The sequence below is a fragment of the Ostrinia nubilalis genome, chromosome 2 (assembly GCF_963855985.1).
Source record: "Ostrinia nubilalis chromosome 2, ilOstNubi1.1, whole genome shotgun sequence".
Taxonomy (NCBI): domain Eukaryota; kingdom Metazoa; phylum Arthropoda; class Insecta; order Lepidoptera; family Crambidae; genus Ostrinia; species Ostrinia nubilalis.
In genome coordinates, this window is record NC_087089.1 from 3,945,112 (window position 1) to 3,971,081 (window position 25,970).

The 25,970-nt window shown below is 38.2% G+C and overlaps 2 protein-coding genes across 2 annotated transcripts in view; both read right to left on the reverse strand.

Annotated features, from left to right (window-relative positions):
- Positions 1 to 485: 485 nt before the first annotated feature.
- Positions 486 to 7,810, reverse strand: LOC135080184 (retinol dehydrogenase 14-like). Its single transcript, XM_063974868.1, has 5 exons — positions 7,327 to 7,810; positions 6,806 to 7,041; positions 5,649 to 5,888; positions 2,616 to 2,688; positions 486 to 1,312 (listed from the first exon to the last, which is right to left on the reverse strand). The coding sequence occupies exons 1-5, from the start codon at positions 7,609 to 7,611 to the stop codon at positions 1,133 to 1,135; spliced, it is 1,014 nt and encodes a 337-aa protein (XP_063830938.1). The 5' UTR covers positions 7,612 to 7,810; the 3' UTR covers positions 486 to 1,132.
- Positions 7,811 to 9,249: 1,439 nt separating this feature from the next.
- LOC135078220 (uncharacterized) overlaps positions 9,250 to 25,970 on the reverse strand; it is a 69,826-nt gene continuing 53,105 nt past the window's right edge. Inside the window, exons 2-12 of the mRNA XM_063972811.1 lie at positions 25,199 to 25,296; positions 18,241 to 18,454; positions 17,940 to 18,086; positions 17,639 to 17,794; positions 16,507 to 16,658; positions 15,896 to 16,086; positions 15,275 to 15,385; positions 13,390 to 13,484; positions 12,515 to 12,766; positions 11,973 to 12,093; positions 9,250 to 11,513 (exon numbers count right to left, since the gene is read on the reverse strand). Coding sequence (XP_063828881.1) covers positions 10,297 to 11,513; positions 11,973 to 12,093; positions 12,515 to 12,766; positions 13,390 to 13,484; positions 15,275 to 15,385; positions 15,896 to 16,086; positions 16,507 to 16,658; positions 17,639 to 17,794; positions 17,940 to 18,086; positions 18,241 to 18,454; positions 25,199 to 25,296 — 2,754 coding nt within the window. The 3' untranslated portion in view covers positions 9,250 to 10,296. The remainder of the gene's footprint in view (positions 11,514 to 11,972; positions 12,094 to 12,514; positions 12,767 to 13,389; positions 13,485 to 15,274; positions 15,386 to 15,895; positions 16,087 to 16,506; positions 16,659 to 17,638; positions 17,795 to 17,939; positions 18,087 to 18,240; positions 18,455 to 25,198; positions 25,297 to 25,970) is intronic.

Genomic DNA, 25,970 nt, shown 5'->3' on the forward strand with positions numbered 1-25,970 from the left:
TTAGATAATTAAAATTAAATCTACTTCATTTAAAACAATAATTTATATTATGCAAGATGACTGGAAATGAGCAAACATTGTAAGGGATTATAGTACAGGTCCTTTGCAACAAACAGGTTAAATTTTATACATATAATATTTCACTTAATATTACATTCGAGATAAAGATAGCGTACACTTTGGGTATACATATTATGAAAATATTAAGGTACCTACCTACAGTAATAAAATTAAATATGATATACGACGAGTATGTAATCGTAAAATAATGATTAAAAACATTCAACACAAAACAATATAATCATGCCATTAAGTTCTAATTACAACAGCTAAATTGCAAGTATTCTGATTGCCACCGCCAACGTTTTTATCTATGACTAAAACATGCCCTCAGACCTCAAAGATGACTGATGCAATGCAAACACTATCTCCTGCTCTTACATAATTATTAACTTAATTTTTGACAAACTATTTCATGTCAAATATTATTTTAGAGCCAAAGCACACGATGCGTAGCGGTTGCGGCGCCGCAGATATTTCTATGTAAGACAACGCAGCTACACCGTTCCGGCGTCGCATCGTTGCCGCAACGCATCGTGTTTTGGCTTTAACGGCTCAATTGCGCCCGCGCATTCTTGTAAATTATTATTGTCATTTTGCCACAAAGTCGATTCGTCGCACTTGTAAGTTTCATACATTGAAAGAAAAATAATCGTCATAGACGCGGATAAGTACAGTGACCAGCACACCAGACTATACATTCCAAAATCGCCTCTATTACAAGTGCAAAAGATGCACAGAGTTTACCTACATGTGCTGTCATCCGTACGTATCAATTTGCTCTTAAATTAATTATCTAAAAAGTGACGAATTCATTTTTTTTTAAAGATTATTAGTAATTTGTTATTTCACAAATCACTAATACTCCCGCTCGGACTAAGCTAAATATGCTTGTGTCACGAGTGAGCTCACCACAATAGTCGCGCGGCGGCGGGGACCGAACCCGCGTTCCCCGGATCACGAGTCGGCCAGTCCGATCCCTTCACCGTTCAGCTATCGTGGCTTCATACATTTCCTGTGACGAGTCGACTCTGTGACAAGTCCACAATAACTCCTGGTATTAGCTAGTAGTTTAAGCAATAGGGATAGGTTTTCTAGCCTTAATCAGCTGTTCGGAGACCTCCCACAGCTTCGTCTCGACCTCCTTGTCGAAGGGGTACTTGGAATCATACTCCGCGCACTCCCGATACATCTTACCGGTTTTACCTTCAATGCTGTAGTCACTGGCGCAGTACACCACTGTTTCGGAACCCTGGAAAAATTTAAGTTTTTTTTAGTATTACAAGAAAAGGATAGTGCCAGGGTCTGGACCAAGTGTTGCCCAGAATCAACCCATAGTGCATTTTGTTCCTCAGGCCTATACTAATGTGTAAAGCGAAGCGCACTGAAATCTATCCCTGGAGTTAAGAGAAAAAAAGAGTTTTGTTTGGAATTATTTACATACAAAATATCATCGATGTATACGTACTACGCATAAGATTTCGCGATTGTGGCATTAAATAACACTTGCTATGTTGAACTTAACCATACTGCATCCGTACACGTTACTATAGTGCGATTTAGACATTCTTTATAAAAGATCTAGCGCTGTTTTAATTGTTTGGTTACTTGACAGAAATTAATTATTTCCAAAATGAAGCAAGAAGTTTTACTTCTCTATCCTTGCAAAAAAACAATTTATTGGTATATTACAATCGATTATTGAAGTTATTGTAAGCTAAAACTTCTTGCTCCATTTTGGAGATAATTAATTTCTGTCAAGTAACCAAACTACTGCAACAGCGCTTGATCGCTTATAAAGAATGTCGAAGTCGTACTAAAGTAAGGTGTACGGATGCAGTATGGTTAAGTTCAACATATCGAGTGTTATTTAATGCCACAATCGCGAAATCTTATGCGTAGTACGTATACATCGATGATATTTTGTATGTAAATAATTCAAAACAAAACTCTTTTTTTCTCTTAACTCCAGGGATAGATTTCAGTGCGCTTCGGTTTACAAATTAGTATTGGCCTGAGGAACAAAATGCACTATAGTTTCATTCTGGGCAGCACTTGGTCCAACTTCCATACATGGATTGGCACTGTCCTTTGCAGCTGTGGGTATTTTTAAACTGGAACTTTTAAAATTGGAACATTTGAAAAGCCATTTTCACCTATAAGTCTAATGAATCAATCAAAACCGAAGCAAGCTATTCGTGACCATATTAGCTCTTGGTTGTGATAATAGAAATTAGCAATTTTGTAAACTACCGAATTATTATAGTGAATTTTGAATAAACTAATCTTAGATTCTATTGAAATAACCACTTTTGAAATGATTGCAACTCATTGGTATCCACAAGCGAATAGATACTGGATTTTACTGAGTAGGTAAATAAGATGTTTTCACACCTTGTATAAACTCGTTTTAGCGAAAAAAGCGTCTTGTGTAAACGTGGCAAAGTCCTACCACTGACGCAAGTGTTTTAGTTCAAACAAAAACAAGCATAAAACAGAAGAAAATACTAAAAAATTTCAAGAGTTAGGACTCTTGAACTTTGAGATTAACTGACCTGTTTAGCAGTCTTCATGAATAGCAGAAATACAGGCGCCATTAGAATGTAATGATACCATTTGATTGAGTACCTGAAAAATATTAAAAACCATTAATTAATAATATCTTAGCCTATTATCATCGTTAGTTCGTTCGTTTCAGCCGAAAGACGTCCACTGCTGGACAAAGGCCTCCCCCAGGGATTTCCACGAAGACCGATCCTGCGCCGCTCGCATCCAGGCACCTTATTATTAATATTATTTAGCGCCATCTAGCGCCTAAACTACATAGTTAGGCCACGAGTATACAGTACAGGTATACTGTACATATGTATACCGTATACATTAATGTTGAAAAATAGTCTTTAATAGAAATACTTAGGGTGCCACAGTATAAATTGACTTGCAGTCGTCCTACATTGGCCATGTTAGGTACAGTCAGCGTCAAATAATCCGAGACACCCAAAGTAGCCAAAAGTAAGCAACACGTCTTTGCTACAATCGGAATAAGGTTGTGTTATCAACTTTTTGATATCTTTGGGTGTAACGAACTATTTGACGCTGACCTTTACTGAAAAACTTTTTTTTTATACTTAATGAGGAAGCTCTTGGCCTGTATCTCACCTGATGGTAAGTGATGATCAGGCCGAAGGTGGAAACGAGCTTCACCCGGAATCCTCAACTACGGAGGAACTGGCTATCTTACCTCTAACTGCCGGAACACAACAATCCTGTTAACATTGTTGTTATGGCGACAGACTTAGGTAAGATGGTGGTAGCTAGCCAGGCGGACTTACAAGAAGCCCTACCACCAACCAAACCGAACAGAAAAATCTGCTCCCACTGGGAATCGAACCTGGGACCTCTGCGTCTGAAGCAGGTGGTCTTACCACTAAACACAGAGGCGGTTATTGTCATTGTCATTCATCACTAGTTATTCTTCTTTTCTATCCACTGGATTACACACCAATTTTGAAGATCAAGGAGTTTCTTTTCAAATATCCTGCAGTGCCAAGGCTATTCTGGTACATTTGACTCAGTGCCTGAGGTATGGGATCGGCACGGGAGGGGTGTTGACATATTATGTCGTGACAGAGTATACAAATCTGTGGGTCTAGACAAAGTGCAAATTATAATCGCAAACTAGTCGCAAAGTGGTCGAAAAGCCCCTTTTTTGTATGGAGTTTTGACGGATTCGATTTTCGATTCGATCAAAAAGTGCGTTTTGTCTAGGGGGGCTGATACCCCAGGCAGGCACTGACTGAATTGAGCGCTAGACGTCAAACTATACGTCATCATAAATAAATGAATTCATTTACGTTTGAAAAACGTGTTGTAAACATAAAAATATGTTTTTTATTTTTTGCATAAACATAGGTTTGCAACAATGTTTTTCTGTACGTCATGTTGTTGTAAAATCAGTAGTACATATTAAATATCAAACAGAAGGTAGAAATAACAAACAAAGTCGAACTATTGTTTATCTCGTATTAATGAAATATTTTTATTTATTTCTTTACGTACCTATCTAGTCAGAACACGTTTTTAGTCAGCCTTAGGTATCTTAGGTATACAGGGTGTTTCTTGTAAGGTGTCAAGCCGAAGGCAGGTGATAGGTGAGAACTAGACCTATCGATTTCACACCCATGTATGTTCTACGATTTTTCGTAGTTTAGAAGTTATCGTTAATTTTGTGATTTTTTCAAATTTCATGACCTAGTGGCTTAATTTTTTTTTTATCTTTTTTTTGGGTTGACTTTTCTCAGATTTCTTTTTTTGACAGATTCCCTATTAGTTGCAGATATTTGAAAAAAATAATCACCTTCCTATCTTTGATGCAAGATACAAAATTTTTGCTAGAAACATAAAAATATGCTTTTAGCAGAACATTCTAAAATTTTCAACTGAAATGTATGAGAAAAAAAAAGAATTTCCATAGGTCCAAAATAATTTTAAAAACTGCGCAGTTTTCTGAACTTTCATAATAACACAAAAAAACATGTACTTAATGGGCCATTATTTTCTGTAATCGCTCTACTAAAGTAGTAAGTCGGAGATTTCGTTACATGTTTTTGACTTTCTTAGGACTAACTAATGTTTGCAATCCACTAAGTGTACGTTACGTAGAACACGTTTAGAGACAATAACTGAACAGAACATTTTTTATCCACAACGAGGAAGCTCTTCAATAAACTTATTTACCTAGTTAAGGTATTGCAAATTACATAATTTATTAATATGTATGGCTGCTATTTTATATCATACTAAAGAAGGAGCGATTTTTAAAATATACTAACATTACTCGTACAACATTTGTATCACACCAGTTAGTTGTTACGTATATCGCATCTATATTCGGTGCACGTACATCGCACTACAAAACACAGCATACCTAAATAAACACAAGGTCGATCTGTTATAACGTAATCATGCTGATCTACTTGTATGTTTATTGAGCGATGTAAATTATCACTGTGAACAAAAGTATAGTTAGTTTCTCTCACAGATATGGTTAACTACTTCAGATAAAGAGCATTTTAATTGTCGCCCTTATCGCGGAGCGTGATTTTTATATTTGGCGTGTTTCTTTCTTAGAGATCCCTTTGTATAGAAATTAGTATTTAGTAGTGCGAGCCAAGACACTTTACTTTGTTACCTCTTTTTTAATTTGGAAATCGAATCGAATGCTTTAAAAATACGTCTGCTGCGTGTGCGCCGGAACAAGCGTTGTGGTTCGATGTTTTCGAATACTTTTACGTTTTACTTGCGTCAGTTATATGCCATTTAACCCGCTCTGAGCTCAAGATAGTGTTGGAATTTTTAAATCTGGGGGACTCGGTTTTGATATCTAGGCAGATGACACATACTTTAAAAATAACTTGGACTAATTGTTACCAATTCACTTAGGGCATTGCAGTCTTGAATCAACATTCTTGTCCAAAAAACGCGTAATATAAACTTATTTATAGGAAGGGGGACTACCTTTTGTTAAGATGGATAGAACAACTAGACCAAGCTGTTAGCAGTGAAGACAAGCAATAATAATAACTCACCTAAATAAGCTAGTATAGCAGAACCCAGGGCAGCAAGAACTAACGTCAATGCCCGTGCCTTTCAGCCGATCTGCCAGTGCTCTCATGAAGTAGCAATTCATCAGCTTAGTGTTCTGGTATGCAGATATGTGACGGCCACGAGTCTTGCCCTGCTTCGCCTCTTCGATTTCAGCTCTTGAGTTCAAGTCGTTAAAGTTTATTTCACCTTTTTCATGCAGCGTTGACGACACTATAACGATTCTGAAAATGTACATAAATTATAATCAACACGTTTTTTTTGTTATTGTCATGTTATTCAACGAGTTTTTATTTAAATGATGTACAATTACTACATTACTATGTAGTATACCTACTGCTGTCATGCAAAAATTTTTAAAACCAACAATTTGTTTGTTTATACGGTTTGGCTTGTATTCGTATGGTTTTTCCAATCTATTATTATTATTATCATCTTATCCAATTTCAGCATCTTTCATAATCATTATTAGTAGTTAATGAGATTGAGTAATTATTAAATGCTTCAAACTCCTAATCCTTTGGAATGATTATTAAAAAGATAATATCGATAATCCTTTATTTATATTATACTAGCTTTTGCCCGCGACTTCATCCGCGTGAAATTTAGTTTGTCACAGATCGTCATAAATTATAGCATATGTATATGTTATTCTGGGTTATAAACAATAATACTGCAAAGTTTCATCAAAATCCGTTCCGTAGTTTTTGCGTGAAAGAGTAACAAACATCCAGACATCCACACAAACTTTCGCATTTATAATATTAGTAGGATTAGAAACTTACTAGACATAGTTATTAAATAATACATAAAACACTTTATAGCTGCTCGTAACTACAAATTAAAAACCTAAAAATGGCAGTGTACTAAAAAAATAATGGTAATTAAGTTGAAGGATAATGTTTATTTTTATACGTCTTGTACATTAAACTTTAGATATCATAGTTGTTTAGTATCTTTACATGTATAGGTAGACATTTAGACAACAGCTTAAAAGGCAAACTAAATGCTTTAAGGATTTATCTTCCAATAATATTGGGCACAATGATATGATTTATCTTTATTATTAGTAGTTTTAACTACTGCTACATTATAAGTTGTTGTCTCTTGTCTAGGTAAATACGCTTAACAATAAGCTTGCCTGCTGGGAGAGCCTTTCTTCAGATGTTCGATTAGAAGCTGTGTCAAGTAGAAATGTCCCAAGTGGTTAACACCAAAATGTATTTCAAAGCCTTCTTTGGTTTTCAAATCCAGTTTCAAAGGCACAGCCACACCGGCATTGTTGATAAGTACGTCTATTTTGTAGAAGCCAGCCTTTATAACTTCTACAAACTTCTCGATGGATTCTAATGAGGCTAGGTCTAGCTGCATGGGAATCTGCAAGGATTTTTTTCTAAGTTAATAATAGCATAATGATTATTTTTTTCCCCCATTTTATTGCAATCTGTCTTTAGGAGGAAATTCAGCAATATTTTAATTTTTAAAATGATTCATGGTGAAAATTTGATAGTTTTAGACAAAAGGAGTCCCGCTAATCACTTGTGTCAGGAGTGGGTTCCGACCCTAGAATAAATTAAGGTCACTATTGTGTCGTTTAATGCTAAAAAGAAAGAAAGAAAAAAAGAAAAAACATTTATTTGCTACTGCTATTATAATACTTACAAGCTCTCCACCATAAGGCTGCTCCTTCCGTATACCGGCAATCAAAGCCTTTGCCTTCGCGACGTCTCGGCACGCCATTATAATCCGCGCCTTTCTTTTCACCAGGGCCTTAGCTGTCTCCAGCCCAATCCCACTGCTGGCACCAGTGATCAAATAAGTCTTGCCCCGCAAGCAAGTATTACTCCTACACTTAGCCCAATTCCTGGACCTCCATTTGCGCAGTAACCCTATCGCAACCAGCACAGAAATAGGGACCGCAGCGTAAATAACTGATGGAGCCACCATATTATTTATTAAACTAATTACGTCTTATTTATTATTCACTAAATAATATTTTTTTCCACTGAAAAGTAACACGACCAATCACTACGAAAATGAAACACAAATGTCAATGAAATGTCAATCGTTCAAAGGTCAAAGACTTTTCGTTCAGAAATGTCTACTCTTGATAGAATAATTTAATGGATGCGTTCACTCAGCGTCAATATTAAAAGGCGAATGGCCGGTTTGAATCGCATTTACGCGCGAAATATTTAAAAAACTTCGCGATCATACCGACCGAAGTTTGTTAAATGAATTTCGCGTACCTACGCTTTATTCAGTTGCAGAAGATTAGCAGATATTGTATGTGTATTATATACATGGACGAGATTACATATAGTGATTTCGAGAATGCAAAAGTTTATAAATGATAAATAAATAAGTAGGTAGAACCTATACCTACCTACTTAGGTTGTTTTTCCTAAATCAAATCAAATCAAACTATCATTTATTGTGTTAGTAGTAAAAGCTGTGGTAAAAGTAACTAGTTAATTTATTATATTTTAATACTGTAGGTAACATTACCCCCAAACTAAAAAATGAACCTAGCGCTCACACTCACACGAATTTATTCGAATCTTTAACGATTGTACGAAGCTTTTGTGCTTTCAAAAATCTGTCGGAACGGGGTAGGTATCGGAATTTGTGATCTTTATTTGTTGCTACTTATAATGCTAATGGCGATGTAGGTTACTTATCGTGGCCCATGGCATTGTTAAATTGTTAATGGGTTAACTTTGGTTTTAGTTCTACAGCTCGTTTGAAGCATCAGGGTTTTAAAAATACAAAACAAAAGTATTTTATAGCAGGGCCGTTTATTTGAAATACATAAGGGATAACTAGATAAAAAATCTGTAATCCAGACTATGAAAAACAATTGATATGGCAACATCATGAATATATGTATGAAATATCTTTACGAGGCGTTTACAAGTAAATATTTATAGTAGGTATAGTAGATTAATTCGAAAACGTCTAAATTATAATATTTACGATAGAACATTAGAAAACATTTAATTAATGCAGCTTTATTATAGCATCGCTGACGCCGATTAGGTACGGGAATTACATTTATTTTCATTAACATTTAGTACAAAAAATATTAGATTTAAAAACCAGCCTGTATAGCGAAGTTTATAATGATTTACACTTTTACTAAATTAATTAAGTAGTAATAATAGTTTATTTATAAGTAGGTAGGCATTAAATAAGACAAAAGAATAGACGAACAACCAAAAAAAAAATTAAATGCATTATGTGTTGATCAATAATAATCTAAATATTCGTACAAACAGACAATAATATAATATGTTTCGCTATGAAGTAGGTATTGATAGGTTTGGGTATTTAAAGTCGTAGAAAAGGTAACAGACATACATTTTAAAAGATTTTTTGTGTATTCCATGATCTGTAATTTGGCTGCTTAACAATAACGAAGCACGAGATACAAATTTCATTAATTTTCATTGGCACAAGTAATTACAAAAATATTATGATAAGTTTTGTGCCTGTAAACAACCTCATATGAATTTTACGATTATTTTCTCTCCAGCCTTTTAACATTTATCACCGACTCATTGCCCTATTTTGTTTTAAAATAAATTTAAAATTAACGCCATCTTTTACAGGAATGTTGAAGTATAGGTACCTCAGATCATACTATGATCTGAGATAGGTACAGTCGTCAGTAAAAGTGTTTCAGACAAATCATTTTACAGGTATTAAATACCCTCGATTATGGAACATTCAGTCGATTTTCAGATTAATTATTTAAGTTAAATAGTTACTAAGATGAAAACAGCTTTACTACTTGTAACAGGTTGTGGAATGCGGTTCTAGGTCCCTTCTACAGCACACTAATAATAATTACCAAAGATAATTAATAAATTAGTGTTTTGTCAATCTCTATCTAAAGACAAACACTATATTTTTCTCGCAAGAACATGCATTTTATAAGCATCTTTGTATAAAAATCACTCTTTATATGAACAATAATTTAATAAAAGCATACTCGAATCTATTTCTTCGTTTAAAAAAATTCTAAATACATTATTCTGTGCCACAAACCGGCATGTAACATTATTAAGTACGATTAATTTTAAACTATTGTCAAATTGCATAAACAAGTTCTTAACTAAGATAAATATTTATAAATAAATGCTTCAGTTACAAAAGAATGTACTTTTGATAACATGCGTCACAACATTGTATATTTTTTTACTTAAATTAAGTGAACATTTATTTCAACGAGAAAACAACAATCATACTTGTAAGCACTAAAATTAGGAAACATTCAGTTTAGAGAAGATAATGGATCAAAGGCAATTCAAAAATAAATAATGTTAAACATTTTGCTCTCGATTGTACTTCATCGCTTCTGTTATGTAATTTATTTTTTGCGTTTATGTATCTATGATTTGATCTTAGACTTTAATTACATTATCTAAAATAATTACAATTTAAGGGCACATTAAACGTTACATCATTCACACACGAGATTCAGGGAGAGTAAAATATTAAATAAAACCGCCACGTGGCGCAAGTAAGGGCATATACGACGATGATTCTCAGAGCATCATACACGCTCGTGACTGCCCTTGACAATAAGTGCGTCTGCGTTTGCCAGATATTACCTACTACATAAGTCTTTCACATAGGAGTAGACAGCTGGTGTCGCGACCGGTCTATTCCCACGTCCACTGTCACCGCTTTGCCGTCTACCGGCGATCCACTGTCCATTTCACTATCAGGCATGATTATACACATAAACGACCGGCCACTGGTCACATCTTTAGGGTAAATAGTCATAGGAATGAACCTATCGCTGGTGCCATCGACGTACGCCGCCAGCCTCGAGTAGACTTCAGGGAAGTGCTTCTTCATCGCGACTCCTCGCTTCTCGAGCTCGTGCGATATGTTGTGAAAGCATATCTCCCTAAATTTGTGAGCAGTGGCGGCATTTTTCTCGCCGGCGTTGCACAGTTTCGATGTCAGGATCAACGTCTCCCTGTCCTCGGGCGTGCCCTTACTGTCCCGCCTGTGGCGCCGGCGGTTCTGCTCTTGAATAGCCGCCGTGACAGTCTTGCTCAGACGCAGCTTGGCGCACCGCGACACCATCTGCCGCTCCCATTTCACAGCACCCTTTGTCGGCACTTCGCTTATGATGCACACAGCCACGTATAATATCACCCTCGTCTCGGGGTTGTACGCTTTGCACAGCTTCACGACCTCCGTGTACAACTCGACGCCCATCTCGTTGGGCTGGAGAGACGTCCACTTCACGAATTCAGGCTCGCTTAGATATTGGAAGCCGTGCGTGACGAATTTTTCCGCAGCCTCAGGACTCGTGAAGAAGACTTTGACGACGCCTCGGCCGAGCGCCAGGTAGCCTTTGTGGGCTATCGTGCTGATTTGGTGCAGCGAATCGGCGTCTTCCTTGGCGGCGGCTATGATTTGTCTGCAAAGGGCGCTCGCGCGGGAGTGCAGGCAGACTTTTCTGTGCTTCTCCCAGTGCGCCCTTCGGCACTCTTTGGAGCAGTACATGGTGGTGCAGTTGTGGCACGTTTTGTAGTGTCGTTTGGCGTCCGCGAGGGGAGCCCGGGAGGTGCACTTGGGGTATTTGCACTTGACGAACGCGTCGTCGGTGCTGTTGTCCGTTTGGAGGGAGGCGAGGGAGGTTTTGGAGTCGTGGTGGGTGAGGTGTGAGTCTGAGGGCCGGAGGGCGGCGGCGTCGAGGCTGGTGCGGCGGTCGCACGAGGCGCTGGGCTGCGCGAAAGGCTCGCTCCTGCGCCGGGAGCGCTCGCCCTGCGCGGACCGCGGCCGGCGCGACTCCTGCATCGCGGCAGGGCTATCAACTGTATCCTTGCCTGGAAAACGATAAACTGACTATTAGTTAGGACTCAGGACGAGGGAAAATTTTGAAATCTAATTTTAAGACTCAGAACCATGTTAAGTATTTCCAATAATGCTTTCACACCAACTAAACGGGGACATGCTGCGGGTGATCATGCAAAATAATATTATAAGAAAAGATAAGTAATAAACATCGATAACATCAAAAAACATCGATTAAACTAGAAGTAGATAATTTTGGACAGATAGGTAAATAATAAGAATAAGATTATCCAAATAGCAAAATGAATAATGGAATCGTTATTATCAAGTCTGTTTTATTGTATCATACGAAGCAGTTTTTTTACAGAATTAAACCTACATTCTGTTAGCATACGAGTAAGAGTACACTGCAGTGCAATGAAACCGGTCATGTTAAAAAAGTGGTAAGGTAATAAAAATTGGAACGGCTTGGACTTACATATCGTTCCTACCTGGTCGCTCGGGGCTGTTGTCTGTGACCGAGCTGGGGGCTTCGCTGGGGGTCCCGATGAAGCGAGAGGCAGGCGAGCTCGTGCTCGGCCCACTGCTTACCAGCTGCTCGTAGCGAGGGCTCTGTGTGGGGATTTATATGTCGGTACTTGCTGGAACTACTTTGACTACGAGTATGTGTAAATTTTGAGCGGTCTAGGCTCAGTCTAGGTTCCATTAATTGGTCTGCACTTCATTAAAGGTCCGAAAATAGGCGTCGACTTTACTTTTTTGAACTATTTAAAAGTATGATGATTGTCATAAAGTACTTTTGTTTAGAAGTACGCATTTTTTTACAGACCATAGCATGATGCAAATCTGACTGTTGCATGTAAATAGGTAAACTATTTTAGTTCGTTTGAGTATGTACTGAATAATGTAGGTATGTATGATTCATATTAGAGTTTGGATAATGAACCCAAATCCCAAAATTCCTTTTAGGTTTTAATTTTTATGGTTTGAAAAACTAAATTATTTGTATAGTATTATAAGCTGGTGATTATACCTTGCCACCCATCAAATAATATGGACTAGAGGCCTTCCTAGGACTGGGCTGAGGGGTTGGGATTCTGGTCGGCTGCGAAGGCAATCCCAAGAGCGAGTCCAGCACGTCTTCGAGCGTCGTGGACCCAGGAGACGGCCTAGCGATACCCAGGTTAAGGGGGCGCGTGTCTTGCCAGTCTGCAAATATACGCTCAGTTATTAATCTGGCCTTTTTACTTTTTTTTTGGGGCAAGAGAAGTATGCAAGCAAGAGGCTAGTGTGGAAAAAAGTTTCTATTTTCATTTCATGATCTAAAAAAATGGCTATCTATGTTTTGTGTCAAATCAAAATAATGAAAAGCTTACTTACGCTCTCGTTAGTCACGAATTATTCTGCTATTGCGTGATTTATTAATTACCTGTTATATCAACGTGTGCATGTGATGACGCCACAAAAATAAAAATAAAACCAAATATAAAATAAAAAGAATATATTCAATAATTATTATAATTAAAACATTAACTAAAAGTACAATGATCGAAATCATAATAATTTGAAGACGTTTTTACACTATTTGAGTCTTCGGATTATAATTTACACGGAAAGGTACCGAGATTCTAACATACAAATATATCGCTATATCTATCATCGTTACATTTTAGGTACATATACTATGTTTGGAATACGAAGATGTAGAGAGCTACGATGTTGTCTAAGAAGTGCCTGCAGTGTGTTAAAAAATAAAAATAAAACAAAAAAACTAATATTAAACGTTTAATCGTCGATTAAACATTCGATGCCCGATGGCGGCGTGTCGGCGGTGCGATTCATTGTTTCTAACCTAATCAGAACCTGTATAATTTACTTAGGAACAAACATAGTCCCAACATAAATTACGAGGTGATTTAAGTAGAAGGAGCTGGAGGTTCGAGACTTAAAGTCTGACGTGTCACTTCTCACCACCACATTCTCTTGGTTCTGATAACTGTTGCCTTATATATTGTATACATAACACAGGCATGTTACTGGCAATAACTACATATCGGTTTGTGACCCCTATTAAAGCTTCAGTGTGGTATATTTAAATAGTATATAAATGAATGAAAACCAATAAAAATACGAAAATAATACACAAAATACGTTAAGTTAGCACCTAAAATAAAATATAGCAACATATTATTTTTATTTACATCACTGTATTTACTAGCTTTAAACTAAAACTAAAGAATTTAAAATAAACACACAAACAAATAATTTACTCTGTACATTGATTGAAACTACTAAAAATATCAACTGGTTGTTACGTAAGATTTGAAGTTAAAATTATGGCAATATCACTAAATCAAAAATATATTCTTAACTATTGACTATTACGTTAAATTGTTTAGGTATTGAGGTGCCAATAACACTGATATGTTCTCGTAACTTTAGCACTATTACTACAATTTAATAGAATTTATAAGTATACAAACTTCATATTAGAAATGCATCAAAATAACATTATAATTGCATTGATGGTTACGCAATAGTCTTGCTTCATACCCATTTGTCGTTAGTCAAATAGTTACCATAATAAATTCCATAATATTTGTACTGGTAACATTAACTTCAATCATAGTTAAACTTGCCAAATAAAGTAAAAAATAAATGATTTAGTGAAACACAATACATAAAATAAAATTCATCGGAAGCCACTACAAGCAAGTGCTCTTTATTTTAAAGCGTAAAAGTGTAACACTTGACAAATGAACAAAAACATTGGAAGTCCAAAAATAGTGCATAAATGTCACAAAAATAATATATTATTCGATAAAATTATAATGGTCCTGAGTCTTAAACACAGTCTATAAAGCTCTATTACACATAGATTTCACAAAAAGAACCAATCGGTTTCAGGCCGATTGGTTCATTTCACAAAATAACTAAATACACAGAACAGCACAAAAATTAACGCACAGAGTATTTAAACGTAACATAAAAATAACAAGTGACACAGCGGGTTCAGACTCTGACATAACAATAAATGCATTGACCGATTATTTTGCACCGAGTTGTACTATTAGTTAGCCGCTTCTCCGGTAGAGGCAATAAGTGTTGACAAGTTGGATAGTTGCGCAACGTTTCTAAATGCAGTTCATTTATGTCTAAAATTGTAATTGTATTCAATTATCTGTAATTAGATTTTTTGTAGTCGCTTAAATTGGCGAACCAGAACAATCAAAGGTACTCATTTTATTAAAAGCTGTGACGCAACTTGTGCATATTCAATCGCTCTAAAAATCTAATTTACAGGAAATTCTAAACTCGGTTATCAGGGCTAAAATGAATTGCTTTTGAAGAACATTGGCAAACTATCCAACTGTTATCGGTACCTTTGGGAAGTAGCAAAGACACTCGCATTACCAATCGATGATTAAAATTTGTCTATCGATAGAACTGCCGACAATCGAGTACCGATCGGTAATCCCTATCGATAGTACTACCGAAATATCGATAGTACCTACTACCGAAATATCGATAGTGCTACCGAAATATCGATAGTGCTACCGAAATATCGATAATACTACCGAAATGTCGATAGTACTACCGATATCTCGATAGTAATACCGAAATGTCGATAGTACTACTGATATATCGACCGTACTTCCGATATATCAATAGTACTACCGATATATCGACCGTATAACCGGTAAATCGACTGGCAACTAGCCATCGCTACCACCGCTTTGGGAATGTGCCTAGGTCAGGTCTGAACCGGTGCGGTCCGGTCACGCTCGCTCACCCGGCGCGGCGCGGTGGTCGAGCCGAAGCGACGACGGCGGTCGCGGGTGCGGCGGCGGCAGCGCTTCGGACACCACTAGGGGAGTCTGTGGGGACTCCAGCGGTTTGGTACCTTGAAGGATAGAAAAAAACTGTTGAAAATGAGTTTGGCTTAAGAGGATACTGTTTTGAGCTGAGCTCATAAGACTTTGGTAAGCTATAAAGAATAGTCACATTTTAAATTCTTCTTTTTCGTGTGGGTTGTCACAATTGAGGTCATAATAAACGTGGGATCTTCTAGGATTACACTTTATGAGTCATTACAGATGTATGAAATTGTTCTATTGCCCAGCATTTAAAGCACAAAATGTCATTAATTTCGTAACCAAGCTAGGGATAATTAGGTACACAAAATATTTTTTCAACTAGGTATGCCCTTTTTGGAAATGTTAGATTCTAGGACCAGCACCGGATACTCATAGTCTATCTTTCTTACTGACCACTATTATCGATACGAGTAACAATCAAAGAGCTAGTCACATCACTAATGACATTGCCATTAGTATGAAACTGAATCTGAAGTCTATTACTCTCATATAACCTTCTTGTTTGGTCTTTCTGGTACGGGGGTACTTTTACTCACCAACAAAAGAGCTCTCAAGCCAGTACAGCTTTTGACTGGAGCGCGGGGAAGGCTGCCTGTCAATATCTCCGTTGGAAGGCTCCAGCCCCGAGACGTAGTGCACGATGGCTGAAGTCACCTCCTTGATAGAGGTTTGGATCTCTTCGGCCGCCTTCGCCGAAGCAGACTGCTGGAGTAAAGATGACGCTAGCCTGGAATGGTTGAGAATGGTTTGTAAGTTGGAGTTGTGAAAGTTTCTTTGTCTTACGATTTGAAAAAGTGATACAACATTTTCCACCTTATCTAGTGATGAATTTAATTTGAATATCAAGCAAAACAATGTTTGATTGCAGTCACTAATAAGTACCTACACTTAGACCATTAATTTGTCTTCACTATCTGTACTCATCTGTCCCGAAAGTTTCCTGCTGCCCTCACTTTATAGTATCAACAGTTGAGTATTCAATCAATCAAAATTAAAAATCAAGTTCAGTGAAGGGGAGAGCTAGGTCAGGTTATACCTGAATTGGAGGATAATCTTTATCCAGGAAATAGCAACGTGTTTCTGTTACGATGTTGTCAAAATCAAAAGATTAAAAATGATGAAGATAAACAGTGAATCTAACTCTCACCTCTCATGCGGTGTCCGTGGAGTGTTATTGAGGCGCTCCTGACTCCTCCAGCCGAGGTAGGGCTGCCGGGCGCTGAAGGAAGACCTGGTAGAAGGCGAGCAGAGCGGGCTCGTCCCGCGGATACTGCTGCGCGTAGATGAGCAAGGTGACGTCTGGAAAATGCAGTTAGGGGTTATAGAGTGGTGGCACTGTAGATCCTGGCTATACAAGGAGTTGCAGTGGGAACGAGGGTGGGAATAGTTCCGTTGTAGAGCGGTTATGGATAGACAAAAGATGGTAGAAATTCATTGATAACCAAGTGAAAAGGCTAGTTGTTCCATTGTAAGGGAACTTTAAAGTCTCCTCATTGTCAGTGTAGAGGCAAGACCTTCCTATTCTTGAGTAAAAGGGGCTCTTCCTCTTTGATTAATAAAATGTTAGTTGTCATTTGGTTTGTCGCAACAGCAGTGGTTTTCAACTTGCATGGTCCGGAGTGAAGTAGGACTAGACCATTTTCCGATGGTGGAACTGAAGCGGCGGAGAGTGGTGTTCGCTTTATTGGAATTGCTGAGTCCTTTACTCACTTATTCGACTTGATTTGAATGAGCAGACGATAATCTACGGAAACTGTTCGTGTACGATGCAAACGAAGCGATGTCTCAGTGTTAGCTATCGAGTTAGCTGAAAGAAGTCTTCTACGATTCAAGGCTTGGTCTACTCACTTGATTCGAGTTAAGTCGGCTAGTAGACCACCTTCCGAAGCTGTTGGTGTGCGGCGGGAGCTCTGGCAGTGGCTTATCCTAGGTTTCATCGAGGTAGCTGCAAGAAAGTCTTCTACGAGCGTCTTGGTCGGATTATCGGATCCAAGCTTGGTCTACTCATTTGATTCGAGTTAAGTCGGCTAGCAGACCACTATCCGCATCTGGTCTTGTGCTCCTATGAGCACGGGTGTTGGGTCAGCATTTGTTAAATTGAAAGAAACAGTCTTCTATGGTTCAGGGCCTGGTCTACTCACTTGATTCGAGTTAAGTCGGCTAGTAGACCGTCTTCCACATCTGGTCGTGTGGCGAAGGGTATAGGAGTTTTCTATCGAGGTAGCTGCAAGAAAAATTCTTCCGCGACTTTGATAGAGTACGGGGCTTGGTCTACTCACTTGATTCGAGTTAAGTCGGCTAGTAGACCACCTCCCGAAGCTAGTGGTGTGCGGCGAGAGCTGCGGCGGCGACGGCTGGGCGGTGACGCCGCCCAGGCTGCCCAGCGACGTGGTCTTCGAGTTGAAGCCGCTCCATTGTGTCGCTGACTTCAGGGCCTGATCTACTCACTCGATTCTAGTTAGATCTATTAGTAGACCATCGTGGAAGCGTGATTAGAACACAAGCAGGTAACCCAGCGTAGAGTCCATCAAGGGAGCTGAAAGGAACAGTCTTCTACGCTCCAGGGCTTGGTCTACTCACTTGATTCGAGTTAAGTCGGCTAGTAGACCACCTTCCGAAGCTGGTGGTGTGCGGCGAGAGCTGCGGCGGCGGCGGCTGGGCGGTGACGCCGCCCAGGCTGCCCAGCGACGTGGTCTTCGAGTTGAAGCCGCTCCATTGTGTCGCTGACTTCAGGGGGTGATCTACTCACTCGATTCTAGTTAGGTCTATTAGTAGACCATCGTAGAAGCGTGATTAGAACACAAGCAGGTAGCCCAGCGTAGAGTCCATCAAGGGAGCTGAAAGGAACAGTCTTCTACGCTCCAGGGCTTGGTCTACTCACTTGATTCGAGTTAAGTCGGCTAGTAGACCACCTCCCGAAGCTGGTGGTGTGCGGCGAGAGCTGCGGCGGCGGCGGCTGGGCGGTGACGCCGCCCAGGCTGCCCAGCGACGTGGTCTTCGAGTTGAGGCCGCTCCATCGTGTCGCTGACGCTGATGCGTCAGATAATCGCTTTCGGAGTAAAAAGCCCTCTCGAGGCGTTGGGGCGTTTTTATACCTGGAAAATATGACACATTTAAATGCCATGGGTTTTTTAAACAACCCGTTAATCTCCTTGTGGTAAGCTAAACTAATTATGCTTGTTTTACGAGAGTGGGATCATCACAGTAGTCCAGGTTTCGAACCAGAGCTTCTATTTCCTCTATCTCGAGTCAACCAGTCGGACACCTTCACCGTTGTGAAGTGTCCACTGTCCTATTGTCACCTCAAAAAGCTTGGACGTTTCTTATGACTTCGATTCTTCTGATAATCGTTTGGTAGGTAATGTTATTTTAGATTAGGTAGAGGAGCAAAAATACTTGTCTTGATAACAGCTTATCATAACATAAAGAGTAGGTATGAGTACGAAGCATGAGTTGTTAATTATTTTGAATACATCCACAGTTTTGCATAAAATCGCGTTTAAATGCTAATTTTATACGAGCACGCACAACGTGCGGTGACGGGTCACAAAATCACAAATTAGGTCCATTGTTTCCAGTTTAAGTAAATGTTTTAGTAGTCGTAAAAGAAAGGGGAATAGTCTGTCTTTCCTTTCGCACTCATAAAAACTACTCTTAACCCTTACACGCTTATAACTATTCCAAACCATAAAATTATTTTTTCTTTGGTTATATCTATTTATTTTAGCCTAATTTAAGATAAAAGTAGTACAGAAAGTATAAGTGCTATGTATTTCAGTGTTTTTCAGTCGGGGACACATATGTCCCTATATGCGTTAAGGTATACATTGCCTCATATATTGAAAATAAAATACTTCAACGCTTTTATTGCAAAATAAATACAAATCACACTAAAAATACACATCAAATTTAATCAATAAGCTTATTTTTAATATTTATAATAAGAAATTTAAAATAGATAGCATCATATCTTACGTATTTTTGTATTTGATCCTCATCTCATCATAGACCTCTTTCTTGAAGTTAGAACTACCTAACTAGACTGTTAGTTTCAAGAACAACTTTGAGTGTAGAGTCTCCAGCTTTTAGAGGGGTGCGTGTAACACGGATATTTGACATAATTTTTTCGTCTTGTCCATGTTTATTTTGAATCCCATTTATTGAGAGCCTCTGCTGAGGCCATAGAGCATTGATTCTAGGTCTTCCAAGGTCTCAGCCGTGCCGTGACTACAATCGTTGAATCTTACTTGGGGGACAGCATCCGAGAGGCTTTGCCACATCTTCTTATCCAAAATACCGCAGTGTCTGAAAGTCAGACCTTTGACTGACAGTCTTTGACCAATGTGTGTTGGCTTGGTGGCGATGACGCACGGAACGGAGACGTGTTCCTTACTACTATGAGCCTTATGAGAAGGCTCAAAGTTACCAAAAGGGTGATGAGGAAGTCCGCAGGAGGCTCAAAGTAACAGACATAGCCCGCATAATTACCAGACTTTCGCGGCAATGGGCAGGGGACATAGCTCGCAGAAGAGATGGCCGTTAGGGCAGAAAATTTCTCGAATGGCGCCCACGGATAGGAAGACGTGGTGTGGCAGGCCTCATGTTCCTGTGCGGCTCATATACATTCATGTATACGAACAGCACAAGAACGATTGGTGTAAAAATCCTCAGGGAAGCCTCTGTCCAGCAGTAGACACCCTTTCATCAAGGAGGAAACCATCCTCGTTGTCACTATTGTCAGTCATCATGACTTCTCAGTTTCGTCTTTCCTGAGCGAAATTTCTTCAAGCCGATTTGAAGACAAATTATGTACAAAAATACGTATGAATTATAAATAAAACATCAATATAAACATACAAATTATACTGAGGTAAACAATATCCCTAGTAAGAACCAAGTTGCCTTTGACGCACATAGGGACACCCGTGTCCCAATACAGATTTTTACATAATATTCATTATACATACGAAGAAAATCGAAAATATGTAACAAAACGATAATTATACTTATTAGTGAATGTAAATCGGAAGAAAAATAATGGCCAAAAAGCTGCTAAGTAATATTAAAATATTTTTTAATTTTGACGTGTAACGAATTTTTTTTTCACATTTTGTGCCAGTATTTTTTTACACAAGGAATCGCGTTTTTTATTATTTATAGCGCATAAACATAAAAGATAATAATACAATTAAAGAATATTAAACTACAAAGGGCTTAACTTAACTAGTATTACTGTAAATCGTAAAAACTATGCGGGGACAAATGTGTCCCATATGCGTGAAAGGGTTAACTTGGAGAATTCAACTGGCGAAAATAAATCTATACTTATAATAAATCTGTAGAGAGGTCAATTCTGTACATGAAATATATTTTCAAAATAACTATCAGGGGGTGATTAGTGATCGATACTGATGCCAAAAATGCAATCAGTAAAATTTTTGTCTGTCTGTCTGTCTGTCTGTCTGTCTGTCTGTCTGTCTGTATGTTCCTTATAGAAACAAAAACTACTTGACGGATTTTAACGAAACTTGGTACAATTATTCTTCATACTCCTGGGCAGGTTATAGGATACTTAGGAATTCCCACGGGAACGGGAATTAGCGGGAAAATCCTTTTGTGTGAAAAATCTAAACCGCTTAAGTTAGACGCTTGAAATTTGGCATGCGGGTACCTTAGTAAACTTAAAGCTTAGTTACAACAGGATATTGCAAAATTCCCACGGGAACGGGAGTTAGCGGGGAAAAACATTTGTATGAAAAAATCTAAACCGCTTAAGTTAGACACTTGAAATTTGGCATGCAGATATCTTAGTAAACTTAAAGCTTAGTTACAACAGGATATTGCAAAATTCCCACGGGAACGGGAGTTAGCGGGAAAAAACATTTGTATGAAAAAATCTAAACCGCGTAAGATAGATGAAGGGGGTAAAACGGGATCCACGCGTACGAAGTCGCGGGCGGCCGCTATCTATACTTATAATAAATCTGTAGAGAGGTCAATTCTGTACATGAAATATATTTTCAAAATAACTATCAGGGGGTGATTAGTGATCGATACTGATGCCAAAAATGCAATCAGTAAAATTTTTGTCTGTCTGTCTGTCTGTCTGTCTGTCTGTATGTTCCTTATAGAAACAAAAACTACTTGACGGATTTTAACGAAACTTGGTACAATTATTCTTCATACTCCTGGGCAGGTTATAGGATACTTAGGAATTCCCACGGGAACGGGAATTAGCGGGAAAATCCTTTTGTGTGAAAAATCTAAACCGCTTAAGTTAGACGCTTGAAATTTGGCATGCGGGTACCTTAGTAAACTTAAAGCTTAGTTACAACAGGATATTGCAAAATTCCCACGGGAACGGGAGTTAGCGGGGAAAAACATTTGTATGAAAAAATCTAAACCGCTTAAGTTAGACACTTGAAATTTGGCATGCAGATATCTTAGTAAACTTAAAGCTTAGTTACAACAGGATATTGCAAAATTCCCACGGGAACGGGAGTTAGCGGGAAAAAACATTTGTATGAAAAAATCTAAACCGCGTAAGATAGATGAAGGGGGTAAAACGGGATCCACGCGTACGAAGTCGCGGGCGGCCGCTAGTCATGAATAAGTTTACTACGGCCTGAAGGTTGAGCGGCTGCGTGCAGCGATGGCGATCAATGCTTTTAAGTCTGATTACCATCGCTGCACGCCGGCTTATCGCGTTGGTTTGGCTGATGGACCTTAACTAGAGAAGAAGGAAACAAGAAGTTTGAAGAATGAAATTAGAAAAGGGTATATTTATAGTTCCAGCAGTGCCAACTAATTAACCCTAGTCCCTGGAGCGGTAGTTTAGCTGCTGAATACAATTAGTGCTGTTGATTACCGGCTAGACTCTCAATTGCCGCGGGCGTGGGAAACTGGAGGTTAACTAGCGTTTAAGGATTTGCTACACTGAATGCGTTTAGCGGCGGGCAGGCCAAAGTGAACGCAGTCCGCATCATATGATAGTCCAACGATTTTGAAACGTCAAGTGGCATTAATCAAAAACCAACAACCCAGTAAAAAAATAGTAGCGCCCTCCTGAAAATTTCATATTTTATGGTTGTCCAACGTGGCAATAATCGGAACTAAGTAATAATCAGGGCATATAGTACGCAGAACTGACGGCCGATGGGGCAGCAAGGTTCTGGAGTGGAGGCCACGTACCGGAAAGCGCAGCGTAGGACGTCCAACCACAAGGTGGACCGACGACCTCATAAAGGTAGCGGGAAGGCGCTGGATGCAGGCCACCACCAACCGGCCAATGTGGAAATCATTGGGGGAGGCCTATGTTCAGCAGTGGACGTCCTATGGCTGAAATGATGATGATGAAGTAATAATCCAGTATTGATAGTAGCGCCATCCTGAGTAATCCTGACTATGTCATAGCTAGCTTAGACGGTTCAATTTAGGTCATCTTTAACAACTTTGTCTTTGTACACAGATTTCCTTGTCTTGACCGCTGACAGATTGTTTTGTCCGAACCAAATGTTGTTGTTCGACATTGGCCTGACCGCTACATCTGATCGACTTGAAATATACCTAATTTTAATGTAAATTTAATTGTAATGTAGTAAAGGTAATAATCCTACTAATATTATAAATGCGAAAGTTTGGATGTCTGGATGTTTGTTACTCTTTCACGCAAAAACTACTGAACGGATTTTGATGAATCTTTACAGTATTATTGTTTATAACCCAGAATAACTAAAATTTACGCGGGTGATGCCGTGGGCAAAAGCTAGTATGGTTGTATAGTAATCTACCAGTATTATGTAGCTACATGGATATCAATTAAATTCTCTAATTTATGTATACCCGAAGGCTCATGGTTCGAGGAACAAACATATTATTTATTTATTTATTCTAGGAAGACCAAGGTTTACATAGTTAGTATATAGTTCATTTTACAATTAGTAACACTTGATAACAACTTATAGATCCCCACAAATTTTCATATCATATCGCTTCAGCACCTATTGGGTCTGATTGTTATCAAGAGCTCATTTAAAAACAAAAATGCTAAGTTGCAGTCGCATTAACATGAAAGTAATAAACAAATTAGTATTCATTACCGTACAATATCGTTACAAGCAACTAGCGTGTGCAAAATACTATAACCTTAATTCTTTAAAATTCTAGTTTAAACAAACTGATAGAACTTGATTCGTAAAGAAAATATAGCATCATTTTCTAACTAAATCTGGAGACCCTTCCTTATTAGCAGGAAATTAATTGCCCTAAATCAATCTCAATGGCTCATTGATCACGACATCAAGACGTAAAGATCGATCAGTCAACAGTCACAAAAGTCACCTCTGACAAAGACAAGTTAATTATCTACTTCTTGGTTTATTTTATTTAGTTCCTACATTGTTTCAAATAACATCTGGTATGGCCTTGGTCTAAGAAGATAATGGAAAATGAAAGATTTAAAGCTATCTATTTTTCATGTAGTTTAGTCATAAAATTAACATACATGAGTTTGCCTTCACGTTTTATTTATTTATTTATTTGAACACCAACAAGGTTACATCACGTCTTTAGGAAAGATAAAAGAGATTTTGTTTACTTTGGTACATGAAACCTAGACAATACTAATGTTATTCAAAGTAACTATTATAACGTAGACGAAATCACGATCAATAGCCAGTTAAATAAGAAAAACCATACCTAACTCTCAGAAATGTTGTTGACGTTCGTAAGATTTAATTGTTAGACAAGAGACGAAAAGAAAGATTGTAAGATTGTAGACAAAGCAACATTTGTTCTAGATTTCGATTCGTTAAAGTGCTACTTGTGGCTACTTAGTGACACTGGCAACTTCTGAGTGACGGCGCTTAGTGTCATCATGACATATTTTATGCCTCTTGGGAAGTTGTGATCCGTCTACCTAATGAGGCACTGCCACCGTAATCACCTCCTCAACCTTGTGCATTCTACGTGGCCCACATTAGCATAAAACCTATTCCCAAATACTTTGCACCGATAAAAATAACCGCACATACTTAGCAGTTATTGTTTTATTTAAATGTTCGCACAGCCCAGACGTTTTTCTTATCACTGCCAGCTTTATCGTGTTTGGTGGATGACGATAAACTCTAGATGTTACATATTATTGCGAATGATGTCAGTATGTCGATTATACATTAAATTAAAGATTAAAGTCGAATAAATACACTTTGAACATGCAGATAGTAAAAAAATGCATAATTAAATTAACTACTAGAAAAAGATAAGCAAAGAAAAAACACTATCTTTGTTACCGACAAATTTAAGATTCGAATCGAATGAGTTCAGTGTGCTTACCATGAGTTTACGTCAGCCCCCCTAGACAAAACGCACTTTTTGATCGAATCGAAAATCGAATCCGTCAAAACTCCATACAAAAAAGGGGCTTTTCGACCACTTTTCGACTGGTTTGCGATTATAATTTGCACTTTGTCTAGACCCACAGGTGTGCTCGCTAGCGAGTACGTCAAAAAAATCTATCAAGATTTTATTTCTTGAAAGTAGCCGCTAGGGGCGCTGCACAATATGTCATACATTTAATGTCATTTTTTTACGCAGTCGCTAGCGAGCACACCTAACGTAAACTCATGGTAAGCACACAGTTTGCGTTACATACCTACATCAAGTATCAGAAAAGCCAGAAGAAATAGTAGGTAAAACTTCTTTATGAGATCAAATTTTAATAGCGTAAAAAGCACGTGCTCTACATTATTTTGCCAATAAACGTGAATAGATCTATGCCTATTACATGGAATTTAAGGTTTAAATGTGATTCTGAATTTATGTAAAGAAAAATCTCTTACCATTCAGGCACATTGAGCTTCTGCAGCGATCTCTGTACCCGCAGCTCGTGCTCAGAGAGCACGCGATCAGAATTCTTCTGCAACTCGTTCTCTGGAGGCTGAAACAAAAAAGATCCGATTAATCACATTGAAATAAAACACACAACAAAAAACAAAACATAATCGTTACCTAAATGTAGTGTTGTTGGCCATGTCACGTGAATGGAGTGGAAATGAAAATAAACAATTCCATGATAAGTTTTATTGTAAAGTAATAATGTAAATAACAAAATACTTGCAAACTAGTTCTAAACTAAATTACCAAATCTATATCTACTGGCGCTAAACGATAAATGTTTCTGTTAAAAGAGCTGGCTGCTTGATTTGCTTTGTTTTCTGGAATTTTATTATCTTCCTCGATTTTTAAGTCTCTCATCGATGATGAATCTGCCATTCCACCTTCTAATTGCAATGTTTGGTGTATTTTGTATACAGCGAATCTGGCATAACCAACTTCTTCGTCAACCTCATCCTCGTCCAACACTTCGAAAGATCGTACGTCACCGCAATGCGACCTACTAATAATATCATCTGTTTGCTTCAACGAATCCTCAGATCTTAAAATTGTATCACTCACTCCGCAGTAGCTCATTATTTCAGACCATGAAGCCATGTGCTCAGATTCATTAGGGTCATTTATGGAGCCTACATCATTAACAGAATTCATATTAATCTCGTTCGACAATGAGTCAAACTCCATTTCACAAGCATCATTCAAAATATCACCACTTTC

What these genes read in the sequence shown, in the direction of transcription:
- LOC135080184 (XM_063974868.1), bottom strand. Translation starts at nt 7,611, where the DNA reads ATGGTGGCTCCATCAGTTATTTACGCTGCGGTCCCTATTTCTGTGCTG. An exon ending in AAGAAAGGCTCTCCCAGCAG is followed by an intron (nt 5,889 to 6,805) that starts GCAAGCTTATTG and finishes GTACATTTTCAG; the next exon opens with AATCGTTATAGTGTCGTCAA. An exon ending in TGCTATACTAGCTTATTTAG is followed by an intron (nt 2,689 to 5,648) that starts GTGAGTTATTAT and finishes AATATTTTTCAG; the next exon opens with GTACTCAATCAAATGGTATC.